Source organism: Canariomyces notabilis, assembly GCF_033297395.1.
Source record: "Canariomyces notabilis strain CBS 508.74 unplaced genomic scaffold N656scaffold_14, whole genome shotgun sequence".
Taxonomy (NCBI): Eukaryota; Fungi; Ascomycota; class Sordariomycetes; order Sordariales; family Chaetomiaceae; genus Canariomyces; species Canariomyces notabilis.
The window spans coordinates 580187-595752 of NW_027041836.1; the positions used below are offsets into that span (position 1 = coordinate 580187).

The 15566-nt window shown below is 54.4% G+C and overlaps 4 protein-coding genes across 4 annotated transcripts; 2 read left to right on the plus strand and 2 right to left on the minus strand.

Annotated features, from left to right (window-relative positions):
• Window positions 1–44: 44 nt before the first annotated feature.
• On the minus strand, window positions 45–1640 carry N656DRAFT_790315 (Nop domain-containing protein; the record flags this gene model as incomplete). Its single annotated transcript, XM_064816877.1, has 2 exons — window positions 45–1416; window positions 1471–1640. The coding sequence occupies 2 exons, from the start codon at window positions 1638–1640 to the stop codon at window positions 45–47; spliced, it is 1542 nt and encodes a 513-aa protein (XP_064669272.1).
• Window positions 1641–2525: 885 nt separating this feature from the next.
• Window positions 2526–6622, plus strand: N656DRAFT_148524 (uncharacterized protein). Its single transcript, XM_064808660.1, has 3 exons — window positions 2526–5378; window positions 5432–5694; window positions 5750–6622. Exons 1-3 carry the CDS (start codon window positions 2989–2991, stop codon window positions 6355–6357), a joined length of 3261 nt encoding a protein of 1086 aa, XP_064669273.1. The 5' UTR covers window positions 2526–2988; the 3' UTR covers window positions 6358–6622.
• Window positions 6623–7144: 522 nt separating this feature from the next.
• Window positions 7145–9189, minus strand: N656DRAFT_780442 (uncharacterized protein). Its single transcript, XM_064815375.1, has 5 exons — window positions 8556–9189; window positions 8384–8480; window positions 8100–8299; window positions 7604–8007; window positions 7145–7528 (listed from the first exon to the last, which is right to left on the minus strand). The coding sequence occupies exons 1-5, from the start codon at window positions 8906–8908 to the stop codon at window positions 7500–7502; spliced, it is 1083 nt and encodes a 360-aa protein (XP_064669274.1). The 5' UTR covers window positions 8909–9189; the 3' UTR covers window positions 7145–7499.
• Window positions 9190–12635: 3446 nt separating this feature from the next.
• Window positions 12636–15456, plus strand: N656DRAFT_780444 (PhoD-like phosphatase). Its single transcript, XM_064815376.1, has 8 exons — window positions 12636–12711; window positions 12841–13385; window positions 13494–13530; window positions 13599–13724; window positions 13783–13939; window positions 14001–14095; window positions 14175–14309; window positions 14447–15456. The coding sequence occupies exons 2-8, from the start codon at window positions 12942–12944 to the stop codon at window positions 15337–15339; spliced, it is 1887 nt and encodes a 628-aa protein (XP_064669275.1). The 5' UTR covers window positions 12636–12711; window positions 12841–12941; the 3' UTR covers window positions 15340–15456.
• The last annotated feature ends 110 nt before the right edge of the window (window positions 15457–15566 follow it).

Below are 15566 nucleotides of genomic sequence, written 5' to 3' on the forward strand. Positions count from 1 at the left end.
AAACAGAGAAACAGATAACAGCATCCCATCCCAACTACTGCCCATTATTCAGTGCCCGTGGACTTCCTCTTCTTTTTCTTCTTATGCTCGGCGTCTCCGTTAACGTCGACCATCTCAACGTCCTCGCCGCCAATGCTCTTCCGTTTCTTGTCTTTTTTGTCCTTCTTCTTGTCCTTCTTGTCCTTCTTCTCCTTGACGGGGGTTGCTGACGACGCAGCAGCGGGCCGTTCGATCGCCTCAGCATCAATGTCCATATCACCCTCATCATCAAGAACGGCCTTGATAGCCTTATCCATCGCCTCGATGTTCTTCATTGGCTTTGTTCCCTTGGCATACCACTCAAGTCGTTGCTCAAGCTGCTCGCGCATGACCTCACCAAAGCGCCGTGTCGGGTGCTCTGAGAAGTTGTCGATGCGGCTGGCGATGGAGCACTTGTTGGCCAGGTACCGCGAGATGCGACCTTTGATCTTGGGCCCGGCGCGGCCAATGAAGGAGCTTTGGTAAAGCAGACCGTACTTAGGGGTTGCGCCCTTCGTCTTGAGAGCGCGGAAAAGCGCCTTCTCGGCGCCGAGAATCTGGAGGGTAGAGGCGGGGTACTTGGCGAGATTGGTCAGGGAGCCAGCGTGGGAAATGAGTCGCGCTGCGACAGGGGTGCCGAGAATGACTTGGAGATTAGGGGCGACATCGCCCATCTTCTTGTCAAGGGACTCGGCGAGGATCCGCCTGTAGTCCGCCATCTTTGAAACGTTGCGGGCAAGGTCCTTCACCATGTTGAGATCGGTCTCGCTAATATCCTGGCCCATTGAGACCTTGGCAGCCTGGACAATGGCCTCGGCCTTGTCCTGATCTTGATTGAGGACATTCGCGAGATCGTCGACACTCTCATCCGTCAGGGTCTTCTTGTCACCGATAGCCAGGACGATCTTGGCGTAAGTTCCATTGTCGCTCACAATTCGAATGAGCTCGGGAAAATGCCATCCGTACCATTCCCTCACACGCATTGCACCCTGGTTGATACCCTTATCTAGCGCGTCGAGCGTCGCAATGCCCTGGATGATGTGGTTGTCATTCTTGTGAACGCTGAACTTGACCTTGGCGCGGGAGTACGCATGGCCAAGACCGAGCTGTGCACGGTTGATATCTCCCTCCTGCAGACCTTTCAGAAGCTTGTTGGCATGAAGACGGATACCGCGAAGGAGCGCGGCGACGACCTCGGAGGTATCGGCTGCTTCGCACTGGACGCCGGGGAAGGTAGCGCTGATCTCGCCGGCTAACCGCTTGTCAACCACGCCCAGTACAATTTTGCTCTTCTTTCCACTGGTTTGCGGCAAGTTGAGCTCAAGCGTGTTCTTGAGATGCTCGGGCATGATGCCTTCGGACACGAGGTTGATTGCTTCCAAACCATGGGCGGCAGAGCTGTAAGCAATTAGCTGTGGACGGGGTACCCGGTGCAGTGCCAGCGACACTTACGTCCATGGGTTAAAGCTGCGCAGTTTCACCATCTTGCCAAACTTATCGAGGCTCTTCATCGCATCCTTGACCTCGGGCAATTCCAAGCCGACTGTGTCGGCCTGGTGGACGACCTCGAACAAGGAAAACCCGACGGCGCTCTCGAAGAGCAGATAATTGACCACCACCATCTTGACCGACTGCAAGTCCGTAATACTGGGGGTCGGAAGGTCGTGCTAGATTCGTCGAGGTCCGCCTCCAATACCGCGGCTTCTTGGTGGGCGAGCTTCAATTATTTTCGGTTCTCCCATTTTTGATCGTCCAGAAGCTTTTCAAAAATTTGCAGCCATGTTAAGCACGGGCCATTTGCAGATGTGGGGTCACGGGCGCCTTCCCGCATCGGGTAGCTTGGCAATCTGCCATCTGGCAACAGCTGGTTTCACAACGCTTTTCCAATCCGCCGGAACCGAGCTGTCGAACAGTTCGAACTCCGCAACCTCCCACCTCCAGATCGAAACCAGGCCGTTGTCTCAGCCCTACGGTATGCATACGCAGCATAGTCCGGTCACGATCGGCCGACATCACCCGGGCATACGGGTATGTAGCGGGTAGGCGGCCGCTATCTACCTTCGTACACTAAAGATGACCGACATCTCGGCGATGCCGTTGCGAATGGCTCAGCAGACATTGAAGCTCCTTCCTCAACGGGAGCGACTGATCTCGGTGATCTAGCCACATGGCAATTGGAAAAGTTGCAAAAGCGTCCCGACACGCTGACGGCAAGGGGAGATACTATGCAATCCTTCCGGGCCGTTCCCCCCCTAAAAGCTGACGCCCCACTACGCAGTGCCTTGATTTTCGCTGCAGAGAGCTGTGACTCGTAAGGCTTACTCGGCGTTGGTGAAGATGCCGTCGGTAACTGAGCTTCTAATTGGACCTCATTCGCTGAAACACACCACGCTGCCAATCAGCGAAGCGCAGCAGACTTGAAGCAGCAAAACGGCACACTCCACGCTCTGCTCTGCTTTTCTCATCAGCGTGTCCTGATAGGCGAAAGCTCACCCACAGGCAATTTCGCTTCCACACAAGTTGTGCGCAGCTGCGATGAGCGACTCCTCGCCGTGACTTATCATCTTATGCAGCCTCGCGATAAACGCAACCCTTGAAGCCTTATATATCAACTACACGCAATGGCGCGAATGGCGCGAATGGCGCAAATCGATGCGTCGATGCCTACAGGAATGAGTCCGAGTCGCGCGAGTTAGGCCAGCAGGCAGTGGTGTCTCCGTTCCCACGATTTTGTGACACCAAGACGGGCAGCCAGCTTCACTGCCCTTTTCGCCGCTAGCAACAACCCCTGATTCACTAAGTGTCGGTTCCATCTTCGGGCTTATCACCTGAACTTTACCCCCTCATAAGCTCAAGTCTTCCTGCTCTGCATCCCAAGCTGGGAGGTTTCAGCCACTGCCCCTCAACCATCAACACCACCTTTTCCGTTCCATTCTGACCTCAACAAAATTTACCCCATTCCATTTCCAGATGGATCCGCGCCGCCCACAACATGACTCTGAGGCGCAAAAGCCTTCAGCCGAGACGGCGAGCCCCCTACCTCACGGGCCGGCCCATGGCCCTTCAACAGGATCAGTCCCTTTTCCTGGTGCAGCCAAAGATGTTGTCCTCCCCTCGGGCAGGGAAGAAATAGCCAGGGACGACCCCGTTGTCAGGGATTCATGGCTATCCTTGGCGTCAACCGCAGACAGGAACTCGACGGTTCCTAGCATCTTCTCCGTCAGGGCATCAACGGCCTCGACGCGGTATTCCCAGCGTCAGTCGTCGATCGAGTCTCCGATTTCAGCCACTAGTCCTTTGCACCAAGAACTCCGCAAGGACAGTTTGTCCCTTGGCCGTCGCTACTGCTGCACCTTTTGCGATGAATCCTTTGAGTCCAAAGCTGAATGGAAGCTCCATGAACTCGAGGTTCATGACCCATTAGTCAGGCACTCGTGTCCCAAGTGTCCCGTTAGGTTTTCAGACTCTGTTGTATTGACCGAGCACTGCGAACGAGAGCACGGAGTTAGGCCAGCGACCCCTGTAGGAAGGGTCAATGAGCGTTTCACGGTCCGCACCGCCTGGGGTTGCGGCTTCTGCGCTGCATATATCCCTTCTCGGGAGGACTACCTTGAGCACGTCGGCAGCCACTACGACGAGGGCAGGGGAAGAGCCGAGTGGCAGCACACACGTGCCATCGAGGGGCTCCTCCGCCAGCCCCATGTTTACGCTGCTTGGACCGATCTTGTCAGCAGGGAGGAGCATGCCCGAGGAGCAAAGCTGCGGTTCCTCTGGGATCCAGACACAACTAGCCGCTCGCTCGAGGGATGCCGTTCCCTGCAAGACAAGCTCGAGTGTTTTGCGATTGGAACCACGAAGCCTCAGGAAATCGCAGAAATCGCGTACAAGAGTGCGCAAGTCAGACTCGAGAGGAACGTGAGCGACCTGGTCAACAAAGTTTTCACACGCGTGGGTGAGATAGGGTCGCAAAACCTCACTCTCTCCCCCATCAAGACCTCTCCGAAGCAAGACCCCAGTGCTCCAGTGTCAGCAGACGATGTGGTCTCTCCGATATCACCCCTGCCCGCTCCACTGCGGATAGCCACAGTGAACCGCCGAGCTTCAGACGAGATGCTCAAATCTGGGTCATTTGCGGCTACACCACAATTTGGTCCTGGGGATGAGCGCGCGCCCCTGTTCAAGAAAACAGCAGCACCATTGCCAGACATAGCTCGGCTAGCAGCACAGATAGGACCCGCTAAACAACCACTTAGTGACGCTGGGGGCCTGGCAAACCCCACGGTCCGGCTTAAAGCGCTCCGGCGGATTGACAGCTCTCGGAACCTCGGTTCCTCCGATCCCATCGCAGCCCCGGGACGACCAGACGTGCAAGAGCAAAGAAACGGCTCACCAGAGCAACCCCCCATACCTGCCTTCGGTATCCACCCGGCCCCGCTTCAGGGGTCAGTAGCAACACGTTTCTCAGCAGCATCAGAAGTGATGGGCCGTCGACTTGTCAGTGAACCGACCTCCCTTCCGCCTCGTACTGCAAAAAATGCTAGTTTAAGTGATGGCGACGGTCTCGTCGAGGCCAGACAGAGTGTCGAGCTTCCGCTCCTTAGCACAAGGAGGGAGCCGACGTTCCAGACGCCGACGTTCAAGAACAGCCGCTACAATGTGGCCCACTTCGATAACCCTGATTTCCAGCCAGAGGAGTGCACGCCCGAGGCTGATAATCACGACGCACCGCTCCGTCTCAAAGAACCATCTCCGAGGAGCAAGAGCGTAAATCGCTTGTCCGTCACAAAAACACCTGGAGCATCACTTTTGAGGCCCCACAACAGCTCCAGTACGCTGTCAACGCATACCCGCGAAGGCTCCCAGTTGTTTGACGACAGCACAAGCGAGACGATGTCAGACGACAGTCTTTCCGAGCCTGATTTTTGGTTGGAAGTCGACGGAAAAGCCATTGCATCCAGGCAGTGGAAGCTATCGTTTCATCAAACTGTTGACAGAGGCATGGTGCGACTTTGGACACGGTATAACCACGAGTGGGATGCGATGATTAGACAGTGTGTAGGCGAAAGGGGGAATGACTCTTCCCAATTCCGTGAGTCATCAGGCCGAGGGCGCCGGGGTGCACCTTCCCGCCAACCACTTGGCCGGGGACTCCGCCCGTACACTCACTATCCAGGCGACCAGGACGAGGAGGACGACGAGGAGTACGGAGGATATCGCCCGCCATCCTCCCAATCCAAGAAAAGTTCGGAGTCGGTCAAAAGATTCGCTTGTCCTTTCCGAAAACACGATCCACATACCTACAATATGCAAAATTACGAGACATGTGCTGTAAGATCCTGGTCATCAATTTCAAGGCTGAAGTAGGTGGCGAAGTACTGCAGCGGATTGGGCAGGAGCTAATAGGGGCCAACAGGGAGCATCTGTACCGGAGGCATTACAAGATACACTGTCAACGGTGCAAACAAGTCTTTAGCGACGCCAGGCAGCTCAACAACCACGAGATGTCTGCCGAGCGCTGTGAGGTCATCGACGCAGTCTCGCCCGGCGATATCACAGCCTATCAGGAGAAGCAGCTAAAATCCAGAAAACACACTGCCAAAAGGCAGACAGACGAGGAGAAGTGGGCTGATATTTACCGATTGCTCTTCCCTGGAGAAGAAAGAGTTCCATCGCCTTGTAAGTACGATTCCTTCGAATGCGATGCGGGGCCGGGTCGCTGATATGAGGCCAGACCCCGAAGTCGGCGATGATCTGGGACCTATATCGTCCGAGACCCGGGTTCTCCTCAACTTCCAGCACTTTCTGCTAACGGAAATGCCGTCCCTCTTCACCCAGACGGCCGAGGAGCATGCGGGAAGGCACATACAGGCTGGCGAGGGCTTGCCGATGGGAAGCATTCCCAGGATCATTGACGACGCCTTACGAAAAGCAATCCGTGCCTGGGAAACCGGGACGGGGAGCAGAGTTTCCGAGAGGGAAATCTCCGTCGCACACTCTGTTTTGCCCCCGGAGACACCGACTTCGTCCGTCCATAGCTACGGACAGCCCGCTACCTATCACCCGCAGGCGGGAGTCCCAAATGGAACGATCCGGAGCTTTCCTCAGCCATCTTTTGGCGTGGAAGCACCATTCGTCCCCGGCTTGGCAAACGCGCCTCGCGCCGACGGTTTTGGAAGCGGTGATGGCGACATGTTCACCTCTGCGACCACGGGTAACTTCCATGCGTTCGCCCCGCCCTTCTCAAGGCCACATTGGGAAGCAGACTTGGATTTTTTTGGTGGCAGTTCGTTCGAGGAGAATCCAAACACTGGGGGCCTCTTTCGAGGCTTCCATAACTGATGTGTCGAGCGCTGTTTGACAGATCCTTCTTCCAACGCGGAGAGCGCGCTACGCAGGTAGTCCTATGCTCTTGCCTCGGTTGCCGAGGAAGAATCTGTTGACCGCTGGCGTCCTCTGTTGATTACCATGTCATTGACGTCAACGCTGCTGCCCGAGCTTCTACTGCCGGTATAACCCGGGTGGATATCGGATATCTCGGGCAGCAGCGTTGACGCAGTGTGATTCGGGGGACTGTTGATTGGGCGGAGGATTGATTGGGGGGAGGATTGATTCGGGGGGCTGTTGATTGGGAGGAGGATTGATTGAGGGGAGGATTGATTCGGGGGACTGTTGATTGGGGAGAGGAGCAGGGAGGAGGACGCAGTGAGGCGAACGGGCCAGGAATACTTCAACCGTGATTTGGGGGACTGTTGATTCGGGGACTGTTGATTCGGGGACTGTTGATTCGGGGACTGTTGATTCGGGGACTGTTGATTCGGGAGAGGGCACGCTCTATGCGCCCGTATCCGGGGGGGGGGAGGGGCTATTGATGACGAGGATGCGGGACGCCATCACCCCATCTGTGGGGGGGGCTATGGAGGTGGGAGGGCAAGGAGAGGGTGACGTTACTGTCGCCCCTCCCCTCCCGCCTCAATCTCACCCGGTGGTTCAGGGCCGGGCGAGGCTGAAGATGCGGGATGGCGAGAGAAGTTCTCTTCCTTAGTAATTATATACAAGTAATCAGTATACTAACACTTATTAAATAGTTTCATCTTTGGCCATGTCCAGTTACAGCCGATCAGGGTAGTGCCCAAGCATGGTTTATCCTCACCAGGCCTCTGCTGCCTCAGACCATGCAATTATGGCATTGGTCAATAGACTCTCTTACAATCATGCTATCATGGTTAAATGATATGAGTAACCGGCTTCTTAACTAGTAAGTCTACCATGAAAAAGTGAACTTGCACGCGGCTAGAGTAGGGAAACTGCCAAGATCGGATCAAGTGCCTTCTTGTTTGACTGTGTTAAGTGTTGGATGGGCCTTCTTAATAACTTCAAGCTGATGCAACATTCTAGAAATGAGCGTCTCCTTGTGAATAATACACCTCCTCCGCACCACCTTCTACGTCCCTGCACGGCTCTCCATGTCGTCTCTTATTTATCTACATGACACCCGGGAGCTTGTCGAGCCCTGCGTTTGAGTTATGTCAGCCTTACACGTTCCATCCATCCCGGTATGGTGAACTGGCGGGGATCAATTACTTACACTGATCATAGTTCTCCTTAACCGACTGCCTAACCGCGCAGCGCTTGGCAGCATCGATGGTCTGCGTGCGCAGGTTGGCGCACTGGGCGCCGAAGCAGCCCGCCGTGTCCATGGCCCGCTGCAGCGAGTCGCCCTTCCAGCCAAAGACGTAGTCGCCGTGCTGGCCCAGGCCCGTGGGGTCGCCCGTGCTGAGCACGAAGGGTTGCGAACCGTCGGCCGGCCACTCGGCCCGGTTGTTGAACTTGGTCGTGTCCCACACGACCTCGTACATGAGCTGCGGGATCCGCACCGGGTGGGAGGCCGGGCAGTTGCCGCCCAGGCTGAGGAAGGTCGCGGGCCCGTTGACCGGGTAGGCGACGTGGTCTTGGTGGTTGGGCGTGTCGAGGTTCTTGCCGTCCCAGCAGCTGTTGGTTGCGTTACGGGTTAGTGCACGAACCCCCCTTTCTTTTGTTTTTGTTTACTTCCAGAGGAAAAAAGGGGAAGGGGGAGTACGTACGTAGGGAAGTGGATGTTGGAGCGGATGCCGCCTGGGCAAGGGGCAGCGGGCAGCTTCTCAGTGTCGATGGTGCCTTGGCACGGTGCCGCGGTGTCGCCGCCAAAGTTGGGGCCGGTGTAGCACCGGTAGCAGTTCTGCCGCCTGAGGCTCTGGTCGGGCCGGGACCGCATGTTGGGGTCGCCGACGAGCATGCGGAAACCCTACGTCAATGAGCGTGTCAGGATAGTCACTCCTTCCTTCTCTTAAGTCAAAGGGTATTATTGTAGGGACTAGGAGCTGCTTACAGGCTTGAAGGCAGTGATACTGCCGGGCTGCGCAGACACATAGTAGACCAGGATACCGCCATCTGTCTGCGTGCTGAACCGATCGTTGAATTGGAACCTGCAAACATGATGGTCAGTATCTACACACAGGCTCAGCTAGACGCCTTGCCTCGGCGAAGGGGAGAAAACGCACGCAGCAGCGCCCTGCGGGACCCGCTTATAGCTGCCATTGCGGGCCTTGAAGAACAGGTTGGCAGTCCAGTAGTTGGAGAAGTCGTCGGCAAAGGCGCACGTCGTGCAGCTGGCGTGTTGCGAGACATCGTCGGTTGGCATGGTCACATTGAAAGCGTTGCCGCCCACGATCTGGTGGATGTGCGGCGAGGGCATCTGGCCCGGGTTGACGAGGGGGTCTATCCGGTCAATGACGATCTGGGAGCATCCGAACCGCAGCATGGTCATCTGGCCCATGCCGCCGCCGAACTGGGGATTCGGCGCTGGCGCCGCCTCAGCGAACGCCGAAAGCGCGATGAGGGCGGTCCACAGCATCGCGTTCTGCGTTGAGACCTTTATTTTCTTGGGTCAGTTGTCGGGAGCCTCGAGGGAATTTGGAAAGGGAGACGCTCGATCAGCGTTGCAGGCTGGGATTCAGGGGGCAAGGGGGGGAGAGACAGTTTGACGGCGGAGCAGCGAGCTTGGCGAAGCGACGGCGATGGGATGACCTTCCTGGTTTATAACTCTTTACAGCACCGTCAGTTACACGACATTCCCCAGACTAAGCCTCCCATCCTGGATAAACTGCCGGAATACCCCCGGAGCGTGAATTGCCGGACTCATGGCGAGCTGTGGGCTGTAAATTGAACAATATAGAAATAGATTCTGGCGCCATCACTGGGACCTATAGGAGTCATTGCGTGTTCTGGGCAGCACTTGGTGGGGTAAATAACAAGACGGGTAGGGTGATATATGTGTGTTGACGGCAAATTCCAACTCGGCTACTAACAAGACTTGCTGCGACGTCACCAGGGGTGGCGGCCTAGAGCAGGCTGAGAGTGCGGCAGAATTGTGATAGGGCAAGAAGACTCGGAAAATAAATAAATAAACAAGGCGCCTAGGTACCAGAAACCGAGCTGCCTTATTTGGTTGAGAAAAGGGGTCGGAGATGACAGACACCATCCAGGGGAGGCTGCATAATACAGAACATTCTATAGCCCAAGCCATGTGGCCAGGACACCCTTTATGTTGGATGCAGTTACTGACGATGCTACCCGTCGAATGTCTGTAACCAAAATAGGGGGCCCAAGGACGACCGAGATGTCATTGCAGCAAGGTCTCGACCCGGTTCCTACTTCTAGTGTTCGAGGCCTCCCCTGTTACTCTCGTCATCGATGATGGGTTGCGCAGTGTCACTCTAGACGTTGTGTCCTTTCGCAACCGTGGACTGTGGCGTGAGATACCAGTACTACCTAGTGGCTGAAAATCATGACCACTTGGGCAGTCAAGATGGACGGCATATGTCAAGGCTTGGGCGCTTTCAGTCCACGGCTCTTGGTTGAACGTGGAGTTCGGCGGACGGAAGCGGGTGTAAAAGAATGTGCGAAGACTGCATTTGCCAGGGCTGGCAGATGACTGGAAGCGGGCAAAAGGATGATTAGGTGCAGTACCTACCTACTATCTATATTGGCTTCCCGCCTTAATGAAGATCCAATGAGTATTCTATCTGTTTGCTGCTCGTGGCATGACGTACTTGACCCTGTGTGTTGCTAGTCAAGGACGAAACTGACAGCTTACCTGTGATTCTCCTGGAGCAGCAGCAATAGTAGCACCTCCTGGGCATTCAAGGCTTTGGATATGGCTATTGCATCTTGAAAGCGCTGGAGAACCCATAGCATGAAATCTGGCACTGAGTGTCCTTCACCTTCACCTCGCCACGTACCTTAAGTATGAACACTTAACGTAGGAACGGCTGAAAGTCATACAGATCTGCTTGATAGCTTAGGCTTGCATATTGTCTCGCTCGACTGACACTGAACACTTCGACTCACATCATATTATTCTTAGTAGATAGTACGACGCAGAGTCGCAGGCGGCAGCCAGGTCATAATTCCCAAGGCTCCCGAGTCGTGGCAAGGGCGCAGCGAAGTATCACATAATACCCCTTGGCAGTTCGTCGCTTTACATGTGCGGATACAACCGGTTCATCGGTTCATTACTGAATTCATAACCCAGAGGCACGTGCCTACCTATCCGGACGAGCCGACGAGGCAAGTCCGTAAAGTAGGGGGTATGTAACATGATTCTACGGTGGACATAAGTACCTACACGCCCGTAAAGAGATTGTAAGTACTCATGTGATGTTTAGCTGGGCGCAACAAGACATTCGTGAGCCGTGACTAGGTACCTAGGTAATAAAGCTGAGCCGTCGAAGACATCTGCCGCCAAGGAACGCAGAAAGAAACAGAAGGCGGGAGAAGGATCAAGCACGAATCTGCCGCCCGGCCTCCATCCTGTGCTCCTACGAGGGTCTGCAAACAGATTAATGAGCTTGATACACAGCCATCGACCTTCTTCGCCCTTGGGCTTCTCCGTGTCCGGCCCAAAAGGTTGGTCCAGGCACGGGGGAAAAGGGGCCGCGCAATTCGACTTTGCCCTAACCTTTCTATATGCCGAAGACCACATATCTTCGTTTTGGCCTTACTACTAGTACTAGTACCTGACTGGTGTAAGTTCTTGAGCTCGACTGTATTCTTATGACGCCCTACTCTGCGGTTCCCAAGAACATAGACAACAATGATACTGATAGTATTGACACCCAGCTCGTTGGTGATTCCTCTGACACGATTGGAAGCAACTACAAAGCTCAAAAGCGAATAAATATGGGAAAATATACTCATAAGATCGCTTCGACTGCTCACCCACATAAACACCGACTGGTAGCTCAAACGCACGGTTTTCCACAACATGGAAGCGCTCACACTGGGAAGACCATTTCACATTGCATTTATGTCTTCATCCCCTTTATGTGTCTTCGTACCTTTCTACATTACACCGGTCCTAGTATTATCTGTACCAAAGAAGCTGAGGTCCGCGTGCGGCAGCTACAGCCTTCAACATCACCCGCAGCTTCAAGTTGACAATGTTGACATGGCGTACTACCTGGGTGTGCGCGATACAGGCCTATAGGCATGTCAAGCCTGAGGCCCGGCAGCGACAGTTTCGAATGCATGCAGTCGGCGAGATATTAACGGTCTGCCCATACCTAAAACCATCAAACTTGCTCTTTCTCCTATTATAAGAGGCTACCTAGGTACCTAAGGTAGGTCGGTAGATACCTACTTGGTATAAGAGTCACTTTTATGTCATGACCTCCAAGTCCTACACGCTTCCCTCTTTTTCTTCACATCAACAACAATAAGATGGCCCAATCTTGCACAGCTCGCCTTGTGGCCTGCTGGTCGACGGGAGCCAGGGAGAAGGGCAGAATCCTATGTGCCGTACATAGATAACACTAACCCACTGATAGCTTAGTCTCTTAACAACTTGACCTCAGTTAACAACTTGACCTCAGTTAACAACTTGACCTCAGTTAACAACTTGCAGTCTCTTTGTAAGAGTTCTATTCCCACCTAAACAATGAACTATTATATTTCTCAGTACTGGCTAACTTTGCGCGGCTTGAACGTGTGGCTTCGTGTACACAGTAGAGGTTGGATACCCCTCTACTTCGTACTACGAAAGAGTACAAGACGCAAGTACAGATATCCCGGCCGTTATCCTAAAAGGGCACCTCGGCAAAATCTGGTGGGGAAGAAAAGCAGGACAAGTCGACAAGCTGAAAGATAGGCACGTGGTCCGACTCAACAGTTCGGTTCGTCAAGTCGATCCAGTGGGTCAAGTGGAAACGAGTCGTCAATCGTCATCGTCAACTTTGTCAGTCAATTTCCAGGTTTTGGCGGGGAACGATGAGGTCGGTGAAGGTTAGGGTCTAACTCCAGTCTCTGGAGGAAAAGAAGAATAAGGAGTGGAGAAGGACGGCGTTATAACCCAGGTACCAGATATATATCTACGGAGGCTTACCCTCAGCTGCAGCCTATCGCGGGCTACATGGGAAATCACTATTCAGCTTGTTGCTGCCGGTGAACTACCTTCGGTCTTTGGGTAGTATTGTTAAGGCACGGCACGTGGCCCTATGCGAGCCACCAATGCGACCATCTTACTGACTTACCGTACGTAGTAGGTGTTATAAGCATGGCAGCATCAAGACCCGCGGGACCCGCTGTAATCCCGGCAACCGGGCTCAAGCCGGGCGACCGGCATGCAAGCGAAGCTCTGTGTTTTGCTGACGGCTCAAGGTATGACGGTGAGCATATGTTCAAGTACTTAGAGAGATCACAGCCCTGAATTCGAATTGCCATCAGGGTTCGTTCAGAATCTTGACTCTGGAAACTCTCTCGATCTCAAGTACTGACCCAAAGGTCAAGGTTCCAAGTCTCCCGAGTCCCCGGACTGAAGACTCGGACTACGATAGAAGCGGCTCATGCTCCGAACATTGCAGAGTGCAAATCTCTGACACGCAGGAACCATGAAGCACTTTGCAGTCTTTGGCGTTGGCATTGGGCTCGCCGCCCCGGCGACGGCCTTCTACACGGGCAACATCAATTACTTCTCACCTTCACAACATCACCCATCCCTGGGAGTGTCGATCCGCAAGGTCGCCGCCCGCACTCATAGCAATTCTCCCTGGTCTCCGAACCAGCTCAACTTCACCCACGGCGTTGCCAGTGGCGATCCACTCGAGGATTCCGTCATTCTCTGGACTCGTGCAGCACCTACCTCGGACAACGATGCGAGCAACATCACCGTCTCGGGCTATGTTGATCTCTACAGCCACGAAACCGACGCCTATGTGAGGGCCAGCAAGGCCCCAGTTTGCGTCGAATGGAAGGTCTCCAAGAAGCAGGATCTGTCTCATCCCGTCTCCTCGGGGACGGCTTACACTAGCTCGGACATTGACTTCACCGTCAAGGTAAGCACAGTTTGGCCAGTGTTGACATTGTCTCTCCTGCCGTCAAGGGCAGCACAGGGTTCACCTATACAACGATGTTCAAAACTTACTCTACTGTTTTTGCTGCAGGTCGAAGCAAAAGGGTTGAAACCGTTCACTCAGTACTGTGAGTTTGATTGCCTTCTTTACCCCTTATGACCTCACGATGCATACTCATCCATATCTCCTGAGCAGTTTATCAGTTCAACATCTGCAAATCCAACAATACCAGCCCGCTCGGCCGGACCAAAACACTGCCGTCGAAGAAAGGCAAAGTTCACTCGCCCATCAGGATTGCCATCTATTCGTGCAGCAACTACCGTAAGCACAGGGTCACTTGTTTCCCCCACTGTCATATTCCTTTCTCACAAGTCTTCAGCGTTTGGCTTTTTCAATGCCTACGGTAACACCGTTCGAAAGGATTCAGCCGACTACGTGATCCATCTCGGTGACTACATCTACGAGTACAAGAATGGCTACTACGGCTGGGGCAACGCATATGACCGTATCCCATTGCCAGACCGGGAAATCTTTACGTACGCCACTCCCCGCTTTACCCTGTCTGCCCTGCATCATGTACTGATATAGGCACAACAGTCTCTATGACTACCGCAAGAGGATCGCCACTTACCGCACCGACTTGGATCTGCTTGCCAGCCACCAGCAGTTCCCGTGGATTCCAGTTTGGGACGGTGCGTATTACCCTGCCTGACAACTCTAGGTTGGCGGATAGGGAAAGAGCCCGAGAAGCTGACATCCGACACCCCCTAGATCACGAGGTTGCTGACAACACGTACCGTGACGGAATGTCTGAGCTGAACAACACTGAGAACTCTTTCATCAGCGACGGCGGCGTTGCCGTGGATCAACGGAAGATGAACGCCGTGCGCGCCTACTTCGAATGGAGTAAGCATCCTTGCCCAATGACCATGTATTACTACTGCCCGACTACTACCTGGTCACGGCTTGAATTTCACTGCCACTTTGTCAGGGATGTCACCACTCCTGATCACCGCGCTAATACTAATGGATCTCTCTCCCAGTGCCAATCCGTCAGGTTGACATGGATGACAACCTCCGCATCTGGCGGGATTTCCAGTTTGGCGATCTCTTCGACCTCCTCATGCTGGACACGCGTCAGTACGACCGGAGCATCACCGACTTGTACTGGAACACGGACTACGTGCATGCCATCAGCAACGACACCGGGCGGTCCTTGATGGGTCCTCGCCAGGAGGCGTGGTTCTACCGCAAGCTGCGCGAGAGCTCGTCTCGCGGCGCGGCCTGGCGCATTGTCGGCAATCAGATCATCTTCAGCCGGATGAACGAAAGCCTCGCTTTCGGCAACGAGAACCCGCTCAACTACGACCAGTGGGACGGTTACCAGGCCAACCGCAACCGCACCCTCAACACACTCTACGAGAACAAGATCAACAACACCATCTTCCTCGCCGGCGACTCCCACGCCTCGTGGGTATCCGACCTCGCCTGGCTCGACACGAAAGCATACGACCCCGAATCCGGTGCGGGGGCCATTGGCGTGGAGCTGGCGGGCAGCGCCGTGAGCTCTCCCTGCCCCGCGGGGCAAAACATTACCCTCACGGCCGCCAACGCGGGTTCGGCCTGGCTGACGGCCGCCAACCGTGAGCTGCAGTGGCAGGACCTGTACTACCGGGGGTACTTTGAGCTGTCGATCGGGTACGATGCCGTCAACGCCAGCTTCTTTGGTTTGCCGTCTGTCACGACCCGCAACGGCTACGAGATCCCTCTGGCCAACTTCACCATTAAGCACAACGCGAACAGACTGGATCGCCAGGCTGCGTCGTTCGGGGTGAAGACTGTTGAGAGTGGGAGTCTTAAGGGTGGAAAGACGGTGGGGACTAACTTGACGTTTGACACTAGCACTGGCGAGTGGTTTGTGTTTACTGGAAAATAAAGGGGTGTGACCTTGGGAAGTGCCGCAACTGCTCAGCTTGGATACTACTAGTAGTAGTAACTGGCTAGGATGGTATATGTACCTACTTATTAATGAGTACGAAGTAAGGGTCTTGGATGCAATTTTGAAGTACTACCTATGCGGAGATAATAAGGTAGGTACTCAACGCCTTATCAGAACGAGTGTCATGTTTGACTTGCTCTTAGGGGGTTGGACGTGCTCACTAA